The following is a 17,880-nucleotide window of genomic DNA, read 5'->3' as shown; positions in this document are numbered from 1 at the left end:
TGTGACAGACTATCAGCAATTTAGGTAGATTTGGTAGAATATCAGTTAAACTTGAATTATAAATCAAGAAAAAATCTATTATGCTGCTTTCTTAAACCAAAGATTGCCATGAAAGCCCAAAATAAACCTAACAGCTAAACTAGTGTTGCATTCTTCCCACTGTATTCCTAACAGATATCATGAATACTTTCAAATTGACATATTTCATTAAAATATGTAATATTTCATTAAAATGGCAGCTTAATATTCATCACCGGTAATGTTTTCTTTTAAAGTGCTTTTCAAACAGTGGAATTTACTCCCGCAAAATAAAAATTGTCCATAATTAGTACTCCTGCAACAAATTATTTTTTGAAAGCTAAAATACATTGTTAAATCTTAATTTTACTGTTAGGATTTTTCCACCAAAGCTCATTACCCATTAGTTCCAGAAGTAAAATTTTCCATATTACCTGCCTGAACATTTGCCTTTTGAAGTGGCTTCCTTCAATATATGGCTAGCAGTTTAGCAGGGATAATATTTTTCACTGTATTTCACGTCATGGCATGATTTCTGATATATGCAGGAAAGGAAAAGAGATGGGAAGCATTCCATGTTGTATGCTGTCATCAGAATTAGCATTGAGCTATTACCTCTGTCACAGCCCAGTGGTGTAGAAACTGGTCAAGATCAGTTAGGTAAAGACGGACCGGTGAAAGCTGCGTCTGACTAATATGTGGCTTTCCTCTAATGCCCTGAAGACTAGTCAACTCCTCTCTTGAAAACCCTGAAGGAGAAGAAAAAAAAAAAAAAAAGAAAGAAAGGAGCAGTAAAACAGTATTACACACAAATCAAGCCAAGCATTATTCTACTGTATTAGCTTCCTTAGCAAAAATATCATTTAACTGTGTCCACATAATGTTTTTTGTTAAGAGGAACTTGCTTGATATTTTAAATAACGTTTATAAAAATAAGTGTTTTTTGAGCAAAAAGGAAAAGATAGGTAATGCAAAAATGATTTTGCTACATAATCAATTTAACTCAGCAGCTTTCTAATATAAAAAATAATATAAAAATCCTAAATTAAATAGATCGGTTATCTACCAAAACAGATTTCCTTTTTTTAATTCTAAATCATGATATTCACAAGAATTACCTATAAGGGTTGAAAACAAGAAGCTGAAATAATCCACATCATTCACCGAGTTGTCTTGCACTTGGCACTTCCAACCTGCAAAGGACGATCTACATAAAACCAATAGCAGAGAGGTTATTAAAAACAATATAATTAAGAATCCACAACTTACAAATACTTGCATGACTAAATTTTAAATTTTAGCGTCGTTTGCACCTGCTGTTGCTAACATAGCTCTTTTTAAAGCAAGAAATACTGAACTTTATGTTCCCACGTGGGTTTAGGTGGCTAGGTAGATTAATTTACAGAGACAGCACATTTTTGTAAACACAATATGGCAATGACATCCAACACAAAATTATTCTCTTATTTCCTTTAACTGATTAAAAGTCATTGGATTATAAAGTTGAGCTGTGTTTTTATTTGTATCCAGTGTAATTTCTATATAGCTGCTCACGCTAATAGTAAGTTCCATTTAAAAGTAGTTTCACTGCCTAATTCAGAATAGCTGAAGCTATCAGATAAAAATTAATTAAATCTTGTTTGGAAATTATAAATGTATAAGGAAATTATAAATGCATAAGGGAATATTATGCAAAGACAGCACCAAAACAATTAAGTCTTTTTGACACTTCCCCTTTTAGGGGTAACCTATGAGAAGTGGCAAACCGAACCATACTTTTGTTTCTCAAATTCAAAGGTAGACTGCAAAAATTCAGTGCAGACTTACACCTAACTAACTGGTAATGCACTGCCTGGGTATCATTGCTGGTTTTCCTTCGGTTCTTGGCTTCACAGACAAGATTGCCAAGATGACAGCAAATGATGACACACGCTTTTTTCAAAATGCTGCAGCTCCACCCTAAATCACATTATGCAAAATGCACTGCTTGAAGATGAAAATGCAAAGTGCAAAATTCACTTACATGCCGCTTTTGGCACTTCTGCTGTAAGCTAGAGACCTCTGATGTAAAAACTTGCTTCCCATTCTTAGCCTTGCTAAGTTACAATGCTTTAGAACGTAGCTCTCCAAGCCAATTAGCTGCTTTCGGATTTTTTTAATTATTTATTTCGTACAGGCTCCCCTCTAATTTCCCCTTAAGTAAAAAAAAAATCTAGAAAACTTGTTTTGCAGACATTTTTTCCACAGTCCCATGTTTTGGGAGTAGAATCATCAAGTTTGGCGTAGCTCTGGACCAGGTATGTACATGTTGGTCACTCCCATGATAATCCACCCACAAAATTTCAGCCTCAGGAATGAGGACAACTGGAATATGCCTGTGTTTGCAGCTCCTCAAAGACAATGAGAAGACTTTTAAATTAAAGAAAAACAGGCTTTAATCAGACCATCTCCTAAGGTAATTAATTCTGGGAAAAAATAAAGTAAAAAGCACAAAATAGGCCAGAGAACGGAAGTTTAAAAACCTATTAAGCAAATTTTCCATTGTATCTTTAAAAGCAACTTCTACTTTCCAAGCTTGTTTCAGGCAACCTAGTGTCTTGCACTGCTGGCTCTGTACAGGCCCTTCTAGCGCTTAGGAAGATTTCTGTCCTCTGAGGCCTCGCTGGCTGCTTCCTTTTCCTCATGTGTAGCCTCTTGGTTTCTCCACATTAATACAAGCTCTCAAGGCCAAGCTGTCACTCCACTGGGATGCCAATCCCGACTCCTCCAGATACAAATCCCCTGACCATGGCCAGGGGTATCCACAGAGAAGGAACAATATCCCCCTTCTTGCAGAGGGGTCCCAGTCTTTTTAAAGCAACAGAGAAAAACAAGAATGGAAGATAAGTGGCAAAATTCATTACAGTATCCAAGATATATTTCACATATACTCAATAAAACCTTGCAATCTATTTCTGCCTAGATTCTACACAAGGTGCATATTCACACTAGAATTGCACCTATATACCAGGAGAGCAGTACATCCCATTTAGCCTGAGGAAGTGTTTAAGAAGAAGAAATGGTGTTCTGAAGTTGAGGTAGGTGATGGCATCTTAAATCGACTTTATTTAACGAACACAGATTTAAACTAAGGCCTCACATAATTGTTTATTTATTGCAGGGCTACAAAGTTTTTCTGAAAGAAGTTCCTTCCTCTCTTTCTCCCACTGATACCCTTCTGTTTCATAGAAACAAGATAGGTAAGTGTTCATCGGCACAAATACCTGTTGACTCACTCGTTTCTTGAAAACAAATACAATAATTAATATAGCTATTTTTGCTTTATTATTAAGAGAGCAGGCACCTCCTCACAGAGAGTTCAGTAACCAAGTTATTGTTTTAGGAAACAGGAAAAAAACTCTCGTTTTTAGCTGAAGGAACCACGCTGCTGAGGATTCTTTCCTAATCAGTCTCCTCACAGGACTGTTATCACAGACTGGTTGAAGATGAGAAGGAGCTCTAGAGATGCCCTTGTCTAACACGCCTGCTCAAGCAGGGTCACACTCAGCGTTGCTCAGATCCCTCCATGGATGGGGACTCCACAACCTCTCTGGACAACCTGATCCTGTCCTCAGTCACCCTCTCCGTGAAAACATTTTCCCTCACGTTCAGATGCGAAATTTTCCCTCACGTTCCTGTTCCAGTTTGTGCCCACTGCCTCATCCTGCCTTCGGGGACAACAGAAGAGTCTGGCCCCATCTTATTTACAACCTCCCTTCAGGTGCTTATACAGATTGATTAGATTCCTTTTTCCACTCCAAGGCTTCTTTTCCTCAGGCTCAACAGTCCTGACTCCCTCACTATTATCACCTGCAGTGATACTAGTTCCAGTTCCCTCACCACCACCTTTCCTGCTGTCACTCTAGTAGCTCCACATCTCTCTTGTATAGGGAGCCAGAGCCAGACACAGTACTGCAAGCGTGGCCTAACCAGGGCTGACTGACCAGGGAAGATCTGTGTCCCTTCACCTCCCGGTAATGCTGTTCCTAGTGCAATCCATGAAATCCTTGGCCTTCTTAGCCGCAAGGATATATTGCTGGCTCATATTGCTCTCTATCAGGACTCCCAGCTCTTTCTTTGCAGTCATGTCTTACATAGTCACCTGGCTATAAATCTAGCAATAGGGCTATATGCCTGCAGTTTAAAATGGCCTTTATCTGGAAAAAAAAAAAAAAAAAAAACTGTAAAATAGCTGCAATTAGAGGGATAAAAAAGTCACTACGCCATTTGCTAATCTGAGGAGGTTGGCAACTACTTTATACAATACAACCCAAACATTCTCACAAGACATCGGATCAATTCAGCACCATGTCAAAATGCACTTAGAATTTTCAAAAAATGAACAACTGCATGGGAATGAATAATGGTTCACATTGGAAGTAGCTGCAGTTCACACGTAAGACCAGAAACAAAACTGAAGGAAAAAACAATACTAGGATTGCGGTTCTTTGTTTATGGAAGAAAAACATAAAACGTCTCCGAAATGTAGCCCGGTACTTACCCGTCATTAAATATATTATTTTAAAACACTAGAGTCCTTTGTCAATATTTATCTCAGTTTTGGCATAGTTCATTTCTGCTTAGCTTTAAACTGAAACAACTTAATATCAGCTTGAAATGCAACTGCTTTCAACTGCAATGAAATACGACTCAGGTTCTTCCATCAGTTTAACCCAACCTGTTTCATATTACATTGTTTATGAGAACCAGCACTCCCAGATTTCTAACTAGTTTTGGAAGAGGAAATTAAGACTGCGTCACAGACATACAACATTTACAATTTCAACCTAACCTTGAATACTGCCCCAACTCATCATCTCATCATTCACACCAATTTATCTCAAGGTAACTCGGGTTCTGAACAAACTCAGAGAGCAAGTGTATTTTCTTCCTTTTCCTCTTATAGGTCACCAAATGTAGGCAATGGTCAGGTTTGTTAGTGTCAAGCTTTGGTTTCAGCTTTTATTAACTCTTTTGAAGGATCAAGTATTTCCATTTGAAGACAACAAACATCTGCAAGGAATTAACAGGGATTTGGAGAAAAACACGATTTGTATTTTAACAGAACAACAATTTGAACTATACATCATTAAAAGTAAGCCGCTCAGCTACTCATTTGCTCTATGCTTGCAAACGTTGTCTGAAGAAAAAACTGCTTACACATTGCAAATGAGAGTAAACTTAAAGAATATTCGCTAATGAGCAAGTGGCATTTATGGAAAAGTGTAATTGTAAGTATGACAAGAGAATTCTTTTTCCCTTGTTTAGGGATATCGAACTACAAACAAGTACCTGAGGACGAACTTAGAGGGCTCTGTCCTTGAATACAAGCTTAGCATTTTCTCTTTTAAATCTTGGCCCTTTACATAACAATGAGCAAGGAAAAGGAATGCCACAAACAAATTTGGATGACAGAATGCATTGCAAGAAATCTCAGAATCTGATTCTCAAGAGCTACGATCCTTTCTGATCTGCAGCAAAGAAAACAGATCGATCTTCTATTCCTAGTCTTCACAGTAGCGTCTAGTTAGGGAAATGCCAAGAATTCAAAAGCACACCTTTCTTCTCTATTTATACTGAACAGTACTTCAAGCATTTTTATTACTTTTTTAATACTTCCGAATTTGATTTTTCTTTCTAAAATGAGACATGTGAAAGTACAGCCAAGCAGTCTGGATTGACGGTTATTAAAGCCTTATTAGCACATTTTCCAGGAAAAAAAAAAGCACTTTACAATGAATATGGACTTTGCTAATCTTGAGTTTTTCTTAGCAACCAATTCATAATTACTATACCTACCTATATATATAAAAGTGTGCAGGCATGTGCATGCGCATGCGTATGTACATGCATGCTTTGCCACTTACTTTCCAAGATTTATTGGGCTGATTTATTGGGCTCTTCTGCTGTGGCCCTGAAACATACCTGGTGGTAACATGCCATGTATCTGCAGATACAAAAGGTTACTCCCTGAAACAAGGAGGTGTTAAAATCTCCATCTCCACTCATTCTAAACACCAAATTTCTAAAAATAACAGGAACCAACAAGCACACCCAGTTACTTGGCAAGATGACAACTGAGCTCCTCCATTATTGGCTAAAAAGCAACAAAATAGTTTTAAAAGCCCCATGTCTTAAGAGAAGTGTCCCTTTACAGTGATGATGTGCAAAATACGAGTTATCTCGAACATATGAAGACTAAAAATTCCCACGTAACTTGTTTCACTTGGAGAGAGCACTCACAAAGCTATTTTACGGTCCTCATCTTTCTGCATTTCTACAGCAACATAAACACCAACCACCTGTGGGACTCCCTTAGAGAGTGCCCAACAAATACAGGAAATGTCTGTTTGAACCTACTGGGGATCTCCTGAGCAGTCCACCTCAAAAGAGAAGTGCCACAGGTACCTCATAAATTGTCTCCTAAATTAATTCCTATTACTTTTACCTGCGCAGTGAAATATTATTCATCCTGTATTCTGTTAAAGTGAAATAATTTCCAGACACCTAGTTCCAACAGATTAAAACAAACATAAATGTCATGCCAAAATAATGCATATTTAAGCTGAATAGCTTTTCATAAATTACAACACAGTAAGAAGAGACAGAGATTTTTTTCCCTTATCGTTAGAAACTTAGTATCTTAGTTTATACTACGACAATATCACAAACTGCATTCCTTAAACCATGCTTCATACAATAGCATACATCGTAAGTAAGCACCCAGCTCAAATATGCCACCTTAAATTAAAGAGCAACAAAACAGCAACAAAATAGAGAAAATTTGACAATCACCACAAAGCCCCTAAAAAAGAAGGAAAAAAAAAGAGGAAAAAGAAGAATTAAGTCTAAGAAATGGTGTTCCTTAGCAATTGTGTAAACAGCTAGTTTCAGAAAAATGAGAAAAGAAGCTATTATATACAAAAAAAGAGTTGGCAAACTTACTAAATTTCGAACTTTAATAAAAACCCCAAAAGATATTTACCTAGAAGACAGCCCCCTATGAAATACTCAGAAAGTACACATACACTACACATATTGAAAGAGCAGTACCTTCCAAATGTGGAAAGGAGGCATAAAGAAATTACACAGCAATTTTTTTCTAGCTCTACCAATGCTATTTGCTAAAGTTTATGACTTAGAGTCCTATTACTACTGGGTTACTACTCAATTAGTGTTAATATATTTTGACACTTCCTGGAGAGTATTTTTCCTTATCTTAGACCATATCCTCAAGACACGAGTCAGAGCTCCACTACAAATGAAAGATCTGTCCACCTGAAAACATCACACATGCTCTGCCCAACAGGTTTTAGCCATTCATCTTTAATACAGAAATGATGAACAAGGGATTTAAGTTATCTCGATAATTTCTAAATCACAATCAATCTTCACATTAATTCTTTCAGAAATGTGGCAGAGTACATAAAGACAACTGGTTTGTCTCAATATGTCAAAATAGCAAGAACATGACCCTATAAATACAGGGGAAACACCTTCTAAAATACCTCAAACACCTTACCACTTGTCTTTTATCAGAAGTCAAATCAGAACCATCTCCTTCCAAGAAGCTATCCCCTCTCATTTCTCTCAATCCACAGCCACAAGACTGCACTTGTGTCCCAATGTTCTTCCTTACAGGGTTGGGCAAGAACAAAAGTGGGGATAAGGATTCCTACCCCGACACCCTGGGAGTTCCATCTCTCCAAACTCTCCTTCACTGGATTTATTGTAGTTTCTTACAACTCAGGTCTCATAGAGCAGACCTACCAAAAGAGCTGAAGAACTGCAGGGAAATCAGGCCAACACCTCATACCTTCTATCCCTCTTGCTCACCTGAAACTCACTAGCTGGATCAATCCTAGGGAACTGAACAGGAGCAGGGTCTCCCCTTCGGCACAGAGATCAATTAGCATCATCTGGCCATGCTCACATGCTGAACTGCCAGCCTCCAAGGCAGGGGGGCTGCACTAAAGCTGCCTTTTAATAATGGTCCTCGGTCTGGGTGTCAGCATGATATTGATGGGGAGAAGTGCAAATCAAGCAAATAAAGGAGTTCACCTTCGCTCACTTGCTTGGCTCCTGCAGACCACCTGGCTTTTTATTTTACCATTGCAAAAACAAAACTTTGGAATTAAAAGGCATCTCCAAAGTAACCAAAGATTATCAACATGGATGTGTAATAATTAGAATTTTACACTCACTGCCTGTCATCACCAAAAGGCTGAGGCTTAGAACATCTGGATAAATCTACTATCTACCTCTATAGCAGAAACTAAAAAGCATTTCAATAGCTTTTGAGTTTCTTGAGTTTATAAAGATTGTTCTTGAAATAGCTGTTTTATCATTCATGTGTACTCTCATCAATTTCACCTTAATGGGGATTCTCCCTGGTAAATATACATGGGTGTGTGTGTGCATCCTTAGATGCTTGTAAGAAGGTACAAAGTCTGCCAGTCTAGAATAATACAGAAATAAGAGCTTTTACACGAATTAAAAACAATAACCAAATATAACAGTGAGTTTCAGATGCTAGTGAAGGAAATCTATTTAAAGCATGACAGAAAAGCAGGTGGCTTGGGAGAAAATAAATTTATAAAACCCTCCTCACAAAACAGCATTCAAGTATGCGGAAGAAAAACATTGCCACCTAGTGACTTTTTTTTTCCTCCTTTTTACACTCATATGTCACTGTTCTCTGAATGTACAAATTTATATAAATTTTATATAACCAAACTAACATCATCAACTACAGAAAGTGTCCCATAAACCAGACCGATACCCACAATCCTGTACGTTTTGATGGATACTGGTTTTGGTTGGTTGTTTTTTTTTTTGTTTTGTTTTTTGTTTTTCCTCCATTTCAAGAACTTTTATAATTGATTCAAAGAATCACAAGAGCTGTAAATGACTAAAAGAAGTTACCTAGTCCATCTCCTTCCTTCAAGGAGACCCATGATCTATGTCATGGATAATATAATTTCATCCAATGTGATTTTAATAACTCTTGTGAATAGATTCCATACCCACTTACTAGACAGTTTATTCCAGTACATCTCTCTGCTGCTAGATTTTTTTTCCTAGCACTCAAACCAAATCCGTATTTCTGATACTTAAAATCTCTACTTCTAGTCCTTTCCTTGGCATATACAAAAACTGCTTTTTTCCTCATCTCTTTTCAATAGTCTTTAAAGCACACAAAAATGCATTTTCCTTCCTTCTTATTCTATTTAGTCCAAAAATACTAATTCGTCAGTCATTCCCTACAGCCACAATTTACACAATAATATTTTTTGTCTGCTTTCCTTTCAATTCAATCCAGTTTATGCACACCATTTTCTAAAAGCAATGCACAAAGCTGGACATAATCCGGCCGCACTTCACTGGTGATTAGAGGAGCTGGAGTATTACCTCACTGCATGCACTGACAGGTGCTAAAAGTTTGTAAAGCCAAGCTAGAGTTCAGAGCTAGAAAAAAAAAAATACTGCTATTTCCTTAGCAGCACAACTTCTCTTCCCGAAGAAAAAGATAATTAGGTTGTTCTGTTCTCGACAAATTCGCATTAATTGTTACTTTTCTCCTGGTTGTCTTCAAATGCTTTCAAAAGCTGGTTTGGCAGCTCAGCCTGGGAACATTAGATTTAGCCAACTGGTCTGTCAGACCTTAAAGTCAAAAGGATCTCTGAATTGTTGGCGGCTTCCTTTGGTAACTGCACTTTACCAAAAGAAGCCACTAACATTTCTGAGGTCCCCTCAAACAGTCCTTCAAGCATCCTAAGATCAAGTTCTCATAATAACACCAATGACCGTAAAAAACAAAAATTTCAGGTGCACTAGTCTAAGTCCCTCAGTACTATTTTTTTGTAGTTAATGTAGTTAATTCAGACTGACTTATCAGCTAAACAACCCTGTATATATCTTTGACCTCAGACTCGTGAGAATTTTTAGAAAGCCTTTAGTTAGTGTAAAATATTCCATAAACAACTCGCTCGGAAACCCCCCGAATGAGAGCAGGCGCTCAACGCCGTTACCTCATGTGGAGTATCCCAATGAGCGTGGCAGCCAGCTCGGGAGACACCCTGCCCATGATACAGCAGCGGCTGAGGCACGCGAGCAGGCTGGCCGGCAGGCCGGGCAAGAAGTAGAGCAGCTGCACGAGCCGCCGCTGCGTCTCCGCGGGAAGAAGGACCAGGGTGCCATCTAGGGGATCTGCAGAAATGAGGCGCTGCGTCAAAACACCAAAACTGGCACCAGCGGGCTCAAAATTTACCTCTCCAAGAGACACCAGTTTCCTTTTCAAGTCAGAGGCACAGTATATATGGAATGCAAGGAGCACCTACCTCCACGGAGAAAAAAAAAAACTACAGAACAGCAAAGCAAGCTAGGGTAGCAATAGAAGTGAGAAAGGCTAGTGGGCAATTAAGAGATAAAAATACTTCCGGATAAAAGTATACTTTCAGTAGCAAAATCCATAAATATAAACAGGTAACTTGCTATTATCAACACAGCAGTAATAAAAATATCCTTACAACAGTACAGGCACCTTGATAGATCCCAACACATTTTATTTCACGTAAGCAGGACAATCCATTCCACTCATCACTTCCAGAAGGAAGCAGATACGTGCTTAGCAGCACGTGGGCATATTATTGTCGTATTTGCCAAAACAGTAAGAAGCCCACGCTGTGGAAGACTAAGTTCTTGCAGTATTAGTTAATGACAAAAAGAATATCCCAGATCCAGAAGAACTTCAGTGAAAGCAGCAGAAAAAGCATGTAAATTAAAGCTTACTTTGAAAACTTTGATATTTTCCACATCTTGCAACTTTCTGGTCCAGTGATGGACAAAATTCCCTGTGTTGTAGTGAGGAAATCTTACCATATATGCGATCAGCAGTGGCTTGCAAACTCTGCAGCAAATCCTTGTTCGAACGAGAGGCAGCAGAATGAATGATATCAATCAGCTGGTTTGAAAGCTCCAAGTTTTTTGCGCCCAGCAGGGTAAGTTGCTGGGGTAAGCTAGCCAGCCAGCGAGATAAGAGCTTGCTTCGGCTCCTGAAGAAAGGGGCAACAGTAGTCAGGGAAAAGTGTCCTGGCTAGTCTTCATTCTAAGCAGAAACTGGGTTAAGTATAATCACAATATCATAAACTGCCGTACCGTGATCTATGATTTGCTTAGAATACTTCACCACAAAGTCTGAACACATTGGTGCACTAATAGAGGCTACACAGTAAAAAATAAAATAAAAAACCCACTTGTTTGAGCCATTTTTGTCCTACCCTCTATAATTTCGACTCTTTCAAGAAAGTATTTGTGCAAACTGTATGCTGGCAAAATTTTCCATTCCATCATATTTAATACATTACGTACCAAACTAAAAAGGTATGATTTCACTGCAATCTGAATTCCTTAATCAAGCTACAACTCTCTATACTTGAGATTTTCAAATTCAATTCTACGTTTGCTGACATCTTGTTTTTCCATTCAAATGGATCAGATATATCTCAAAGCAGGATGAAAACTTGTAACCTAACAACTTAAATAAAAGCAGATAGCATGATTTTAGTTTGTCCCTGTTAAATCGCTATAGTCAATAGACTGTATCTATTTAAAAAATCAAGTTTCTTATTTCTTCCCTTTTTCCCTAGGATAAAAACATCCTTTTATTTTTTTCAAACATGGTTTTGTTTCTTAAACAGAATGCATTTTGCTTTTAAAACACTTAAGAGTATTCAAAATATGTTAAAAATGAGAAAAGTTGTATAAAATCAATTTTCACTATTTTCCCCGAGGGAAGAAAGAGAAAAAAAATCAGAGTGATTATAGAGTATTGCTTTCCATTTCTGCTTTTGAGATTTTTATAAGAAGGAAATCCTGAATTATTTTTTAGTTTCTGATATGTCTTCTACTAACTTTCTCCAAGTTTATAAGTGTAACTTTGCCCCGATTTTCTATGATACTCAGGTATTCAGGCAAATTACTTCAAACACTGCTCTCCAATGCCGCTATTAATAAATAACAATAAAGAAAAATGATTTAATAATTTAAAAATTAAAAAAAAAAACACCCTCAGAGGATAAGGTATCTCTGTCGTGCCACAAGATGTGTACAGCTCCACAGAACCAATCATTTGTCCCTGCCGGAGCCAGACACAGCAGCACAGCTACGGCCTGACCAGCACAGAGCAAAGGCGGGCATGAATTTGCACCCAAGCTGCTGGCCACGCTCTTCCTCACGCAGCCCGGTGTGGTCCGACTTCTTCACGATGCAAATGCACTAGTGGGTTGGCATCGATTGCAACCCCCAGCTCTGTTTTCAGCATTGCTGTTGCATAGCAAGAGCAAATGCACAGGCTTTTCTGCCCCATATGCAGGACTTCAGAATATATTTATTTAAACATCACGCAGTTTCTCTTGGCCAACCTCAAGCTTTGATGGATGTCTCTGAACAGAAGCTCTCTGCATCAGCGCATCACCCACTCCCTCTATCTTGGCAATTACTAATTACTTACAAATTTGCTGAGTGCCCATTTTTTACGACTCAGGCCACTGATAAAGATGCTGCACAATTCTGACTGAGCAGGCGTCCTTCACACACTAAGTACTGGATGCCAAATAGATGCCAAGTCACTGATCACTTGACCCTACCATTTGATCCTAGTCAACTTTCTCCACAGTTTCCAGCCCATCTAGCTATCTCTAAAGTCCTCAGGTTCACTGTGAGGTTCTGTGGAACGCAGCAGCAGAAAACCCTACCTGACACAACGCTCTCCTCTTGCCCACCCAGCCAGTCATTCAGCATAGAAGGCAAACACACTGGTAAAGCAGGATTTACTTTTATATTCATGATAACTCATTCCTGACTGCCTTCTTGTCCCCTGTGTGTTTGGAAATGGATTCCAAGAGGAAGGACTCCACGATCGCTCCAGGGACTGAGACAAGGCTCATCAAACTCAAGTCTCCCATATCCTCTCTTCTGTGAAATGGGTTTACCAATTCTGCTCCAAATCTTCTGCTTTGGTTCTTGCAGAACGCTATCCCAAAGCCCCATGCTGTTTGATTACGAGAAACCTCCTTCTACTTTCCAGCTAAAAGTAGAGGAAGTTAATTTGTTCACTTATACTTTAGACAGTTGTGACTAAAGCCCTTTTAAGATCTTATTTGTATTCCTATTCTTCTCTATTGACTTTACCCAAAGCATCAGGAATCTATGTCTGATATGTCTCAGCCAATTTAAACACAAGTGGGAGGAAGCTGATGTTCAGGCTGCTCTTCCTGCAACTCTTACAGTTTGGGTTTTCTTGGGTACAACTAACTACAAATAATCTCATCTGAATGAGATATTACACGGCCTTGTTCAAGGACAGTAATACTTTCACATAGCTACTGCTAAAGCTTGTTACTTTAAAAATTAAACTCCTTTTTTTCTCCAAATCCTTACAACACAGACAGCATACAGATGGAAAAAGAATAATCTAAGAAGGACAACTGTTTGCGACAGACTGGCTAAAGATTACAGTCTAAAAATCTTGTTAGTCGCTAAGTACACTTTTTTGTTGTTTTGTACAGCTACATCTCTTCTTTTCTCTATTATACCACTTCTTCAGATAATCACATTCTCCTGTTTTATTTCTGCATTCATACACTAAGTTATTGATTCTCAACAGCGTGTTACCGAAAAGTTTCTATCAAGGTACTCCTACAGAACAGACTTCAGGCTACGTAAGTAGGCAAGGAAAAGATGAGAACCTGGAAAGGTCCATGATCAGAGCTGGAGCCCGGACAAAAGGAGTCCAGGGTCTAGGCACGAATTTTGCTCTAGTGTTTGAGGGACCTGCAGATGTGTGTTCATGAATGAGGGAAACGTTTATGCTCCACTAGTGAATTTCAAACCTACTGAAATCTCTTACTACTTACATTCTCACATGCCAGTTCTCTCAAGCCTCTGCAATAAAATTTACCCAATCCTCCTCTTCTGAACTGATTTGACAGCATGCAAGTCAATTTTCTTTATAGCACTAATATGTAGTGTTTCTGTATCCAAAGACACTATTTTTTCAGTTCTGGAGGGAGCTAGGGTTGACAAAGAGTCATCTACATTTAAGGATTTTACACAGTTGGCACCAGATGACTTGGTTTAAAAGCATCTTTCAGAAAATTTAGAACTTGGAAACAGTTTTGATACATCTTATGATGAAAAAATATAGATAGCACAGAGAATGATTTTCTCTTACCTAAAGCAAGCCAAATACCTCATAGATGCATGAGACTGGTAACCCAAAAGGACAAGAGCATATCTCCTTAAAGTCATATACCCAAAACAAGGGAAGCAAAAACAAGCAAAATACTTTAGAGTTGTGTGCCAACAGAACTCCCAAAGATGCTAACTCCCAAGACCATGATTTCTGGTTGGAGGAAAGACATGCTGAGATGTCCGGCAATGCCGATGGGACAATTTTAACAAAAGCTTGCAGCAATGTACTTCAATTTAAATCTGTAAGACTTTAAAATTTAGACAACTAAGAAAAAAAAGACACAAGTATATCTCGCAATCTCAAAAAACTCACAAAAATATATATTTCAGAACCTTCAAATTTTAGTGACATGACTGACACTAGTTTGTACAACAAAATTTCAGAATATCTATTCAGATATGCAGTATTCTACACTTGGAAAAAAGTATGTAATGTTGACATAAAAAAGCATAGCATACAGTTTTTTACCTGGTTCTTTGAGTCTTCAAATCTTCTTTTTGGTAAACTCTGCTAAAAAATTTCAAAAGCAATATACGAACAGGAATGGCAAGATTCCTTTGTTGGTATAGTGTATATACTGCTTTTATCAAGGGTTCTGTTGCCACTAGAAAGAAAATACACAAACAAAACCCCCTGAAATTTAAGAGGTGCTTATCTTCTGACTACATACATACACACATGTGAATACACACAAAGTAGTAATTATAATCTGCATTTATCTGTGGCTATCTCAACAGGGAAGAACAAAAACAATTTAACACAACTATCAGAGAACATTCTAAATCATCAAAACAACATATTTTTATGCAGCTCATGAAAGAGCCATACAAATTAATAAAGAGACAATGTCTAAGCTTTCTAAAAACAATGTAGTGCACAGATTTGCAAGGTAGCTTTTCAAGTCTTTGCACGATTTGCAAGTTTTAGTTTCCCAAGTGAATCATAAGCAGATGTGTTCTACTCACGTTCTTCCTAAAGCAATAAGTATATTCACTCCCATTTAAATTCTTCCCCTATATTCTCCCAAACCTCATTGTTATAGTGCCTTTGGTTCTCTCTCTCATCAACCCTGTGTCCCTACCTACACACCAGCCTTCACCACCTTAAGGGAAGTGGTTCCAGTAAACTGGAAGCTTACTGAAGCTTTTTTAGCTCATTTGATTTACTTTCTGCATTCTCAAGTAAAGTTACTGCAGTAAAATGGCCACTTTGCTTAGAAACAACTAGATATTTTCCATCTAGCAAGCACAAAATCCTTGCTTAATTATCAGAAAAAGAGTAAAGTGTCTGATTTACAGTCTAAAAATTATTGGAAAGTACTTTTCTGAACAGACATTGTTATGCTGTATCTCAGGTGACAAGCCAGTTCAGAGCAAGAGATTTATCTATTATTTTCCTTCAAAAGGAAGCTAAATTTGGAATATAGGTAGGAATGATTAGTTAATAACTTGTTGCCAGGGAGATGAGAACAGATGGATTCCCAATTAAAAGGAACTTGGAAGGAGATACCATACTAACTGCCAAAATATATTTGAAGGATCATTTGACATCTTTTCATCTTGCAATACAATGAGATCTGCTGCCAAGGGCAGGACATTTTCTATAGACTGTACTTTGCTACTCGGCTGTGGGATTCCCATCTACCAGACTGACAAAACACAACAGACCCCAGCCACCTTCAGACTTCCTGGACAAGTCCTTTCTTTATGATGACCTACACCAATTAACTGAAAAGACATGCCAAGCCAGGTTTCGCCTGCAGCACTACTTGAAAACCACACAAAAACAAACCCAACTGAATCACAGAATGGTTGAGGTTGGAAGGGACCTCCAGAGATCATCTAGTCCAACTAACCTAGAAAACCTACAGGTCCCACAACTCATAACTGGAAATACGTTTTCCCTTGGAAAAGATTAATTTTTCTCCAGCAGTCTTCATCAGCACTATCTAGACGTTTCGAGTCATCAAAGAAATATCATTAGACATGACTGATGTAATGCATTACACAAGCATTACGCTAATGATGTTAAGTAAGGGAGTGGAATGTTAGCATACAATTAATAAAACAGAGAGTTGCATGTCTTCCCCCCTCCCCGAAAACTCTTTGCCTCTTATACGTAACAGCTGCTTAAAAACTAAGAAAAACAGGTACAGAAATATACTGCTGCTTTGCATATCAACAGTTTGAATCTAACAGAATTCCTTGGCTTTTTAGAAACTATTCACATCTTACCTTTGTTTTGCTGTATTTGCATTAGTCTCCAAGTAACACCAAGCAATCTGTTCACCTGCTTGCTATTCAACCTGCTGCCATCCTGAAGAGTATCTGTCACAAATTTCCTTATCATATCTAACCATCCAGAATCCGTCTGCAGTGTTGAAGCATTTGCCAGTGAAACCATTATGTCACACAGGGTTAAGTTCAGTAAAAGATGGTCTACATTGTTGGAGGATGACATATAACACTTGTTCCTACGGAAAATAAAGAGAAAAATTCAAAAAATATTTTACACTTCCAATAGTTTGCTACTTTGGTAGAAATTATATAGCACTTCTTAATTTATAAGGTTTTGGGCACAATAAAGGGAAAAGAATATGGTTTCATTAATGGAAATCAGATCTCCACAAAGTCATAAGTAAACCTGCATACATTGCGAAGTGTTGTGGTTTGGTCTTAACTAAGAGTAAAGGGATTAATATAGAGACTCATTTTACACATAAAAGGCTGAAATCATATTTGTAATACTAACGTGTTTGCTTCTAAGCAATTTAGCCCTTAAAAAGCATATATACACAATATCAAATTAAGAAACTAGAATTCATTCAGTAAATAGAACATCTTTTGCTGTTTCCAAAAGAAAGCATTGTATTCTGAAACTGATTCAGTATTTTGAACCTGTACTTCCTCCTCTTTGTCCAGAATTACTCAATGTTTAACCCAATCAAAGACTATCATAACTAAAACTAATATTTGTGGCAATACTTTTGCTATTCAATTTACATTTTTAAGCAATCTATTTATGATAGTAGCCGACTACTCTTCATAAACCTCCACAACAATTTCTTGTTCTACGATGAAGATGCTTAGATTCTGACCATGACTCCCTGCACTTGGCAAGCGTCCAGGTTATTCCTCAAGATGTGAGAAGTTCTCATGTTTATAGTGGGAGCAATAACAGAAGCTCTAAATTGCATCTCTCTAGCTGGTTATTCCTGTTTGTCATTCCTACACTGGTCTAGCAGCACTTCTAGGTGACTGAACCAGGAAAAAAAAGTCCAGGAAATTATTCCAACTATGTACTCTGCAGAAACGACTGCTTAGTTGCAGTATCTTCTTTTTCCTCTTCTTTCAAAAATACTGTTACATGACAACAGGAAGCAGCACGAACAAAGAAGTCCATTTATGTGATATTATGTATGGCAAGAAGGGAAAACTATTCTTATATTCATGGCATGAAGTTAAATTTCCAGAAGTCCTAAAAATAATCTTGCACATTATTACTTCAAGAATGAACAGTGTGTAGAAGCAGTGCAGAGAAGGTTCGATACAATTATAGTCAGGGGTATC

The 17,880-nt window shown here is 37.9% G+C and overlaps 1 protein-coding gene across 2 annotated transcripts in view; it reads right to left on the bottom strand.

Annotated features, from left to right (window-relative positions):
* Positions 1 to 17,880, bottom strand: part of TEX10 (testis expressed 10) — a 44,267-nt gene that overhangs the window by 14,571 nt on the left and 11,816 nt on the right. For both annotated transcript variants that reach the window (XM_088525977.1, XM_088525969.1), the window contains exons 6-11: positions 16,546 to 16,784; positions 14,780 to 14,915; positions 10,936 to 11,111; positions 10,089 to 10,266; positions 1,137 to 1,225; positions 634 to 767 (exon numbers count right to left, since the gene is read on the bottom strand). In XM_088525977.1, the coding sequence (XP_088382103.1) occupies positions 634 to 767; positions 1,137 to 1,225; positions 10,089 to 10,266; positions 10,936 to 11,111; positions 14,780 to 14,915; positions 16,546 to 16,784 (952 nt within the window). The remainder of the gene's footprint in view (positions 1 to 633; positions 768 to 1,136; positions 1,226 to 10,088; positions 10,267 to 10,935; positions 11,112 to 14,779; positions 14,916 to 16,545; positions 16,785 to 17,880) is intronic.

The sequence above is a fragment of the Tinamus guttatus genome, unplaced genomic scaffold (genome assembly GCF_059628265.1).
Source record: "Tinamus guttatus ecotype Peru unplaced genomic scaffold, ASM5962826v1 Tinamus_guttatus_pri_ptg000025l, whole genome shotgun sequence".
NCBI classification, from domain to species: domain Eukaryota; kingdom Metazoa; phylum Chordata; class Aves; order Tinamiformes; family Tinamidae; genus Tinamus; species Tinamus guttatus.
This window is presented reverse-complemented; position numbering and strand designations above follow the sequence as displayed.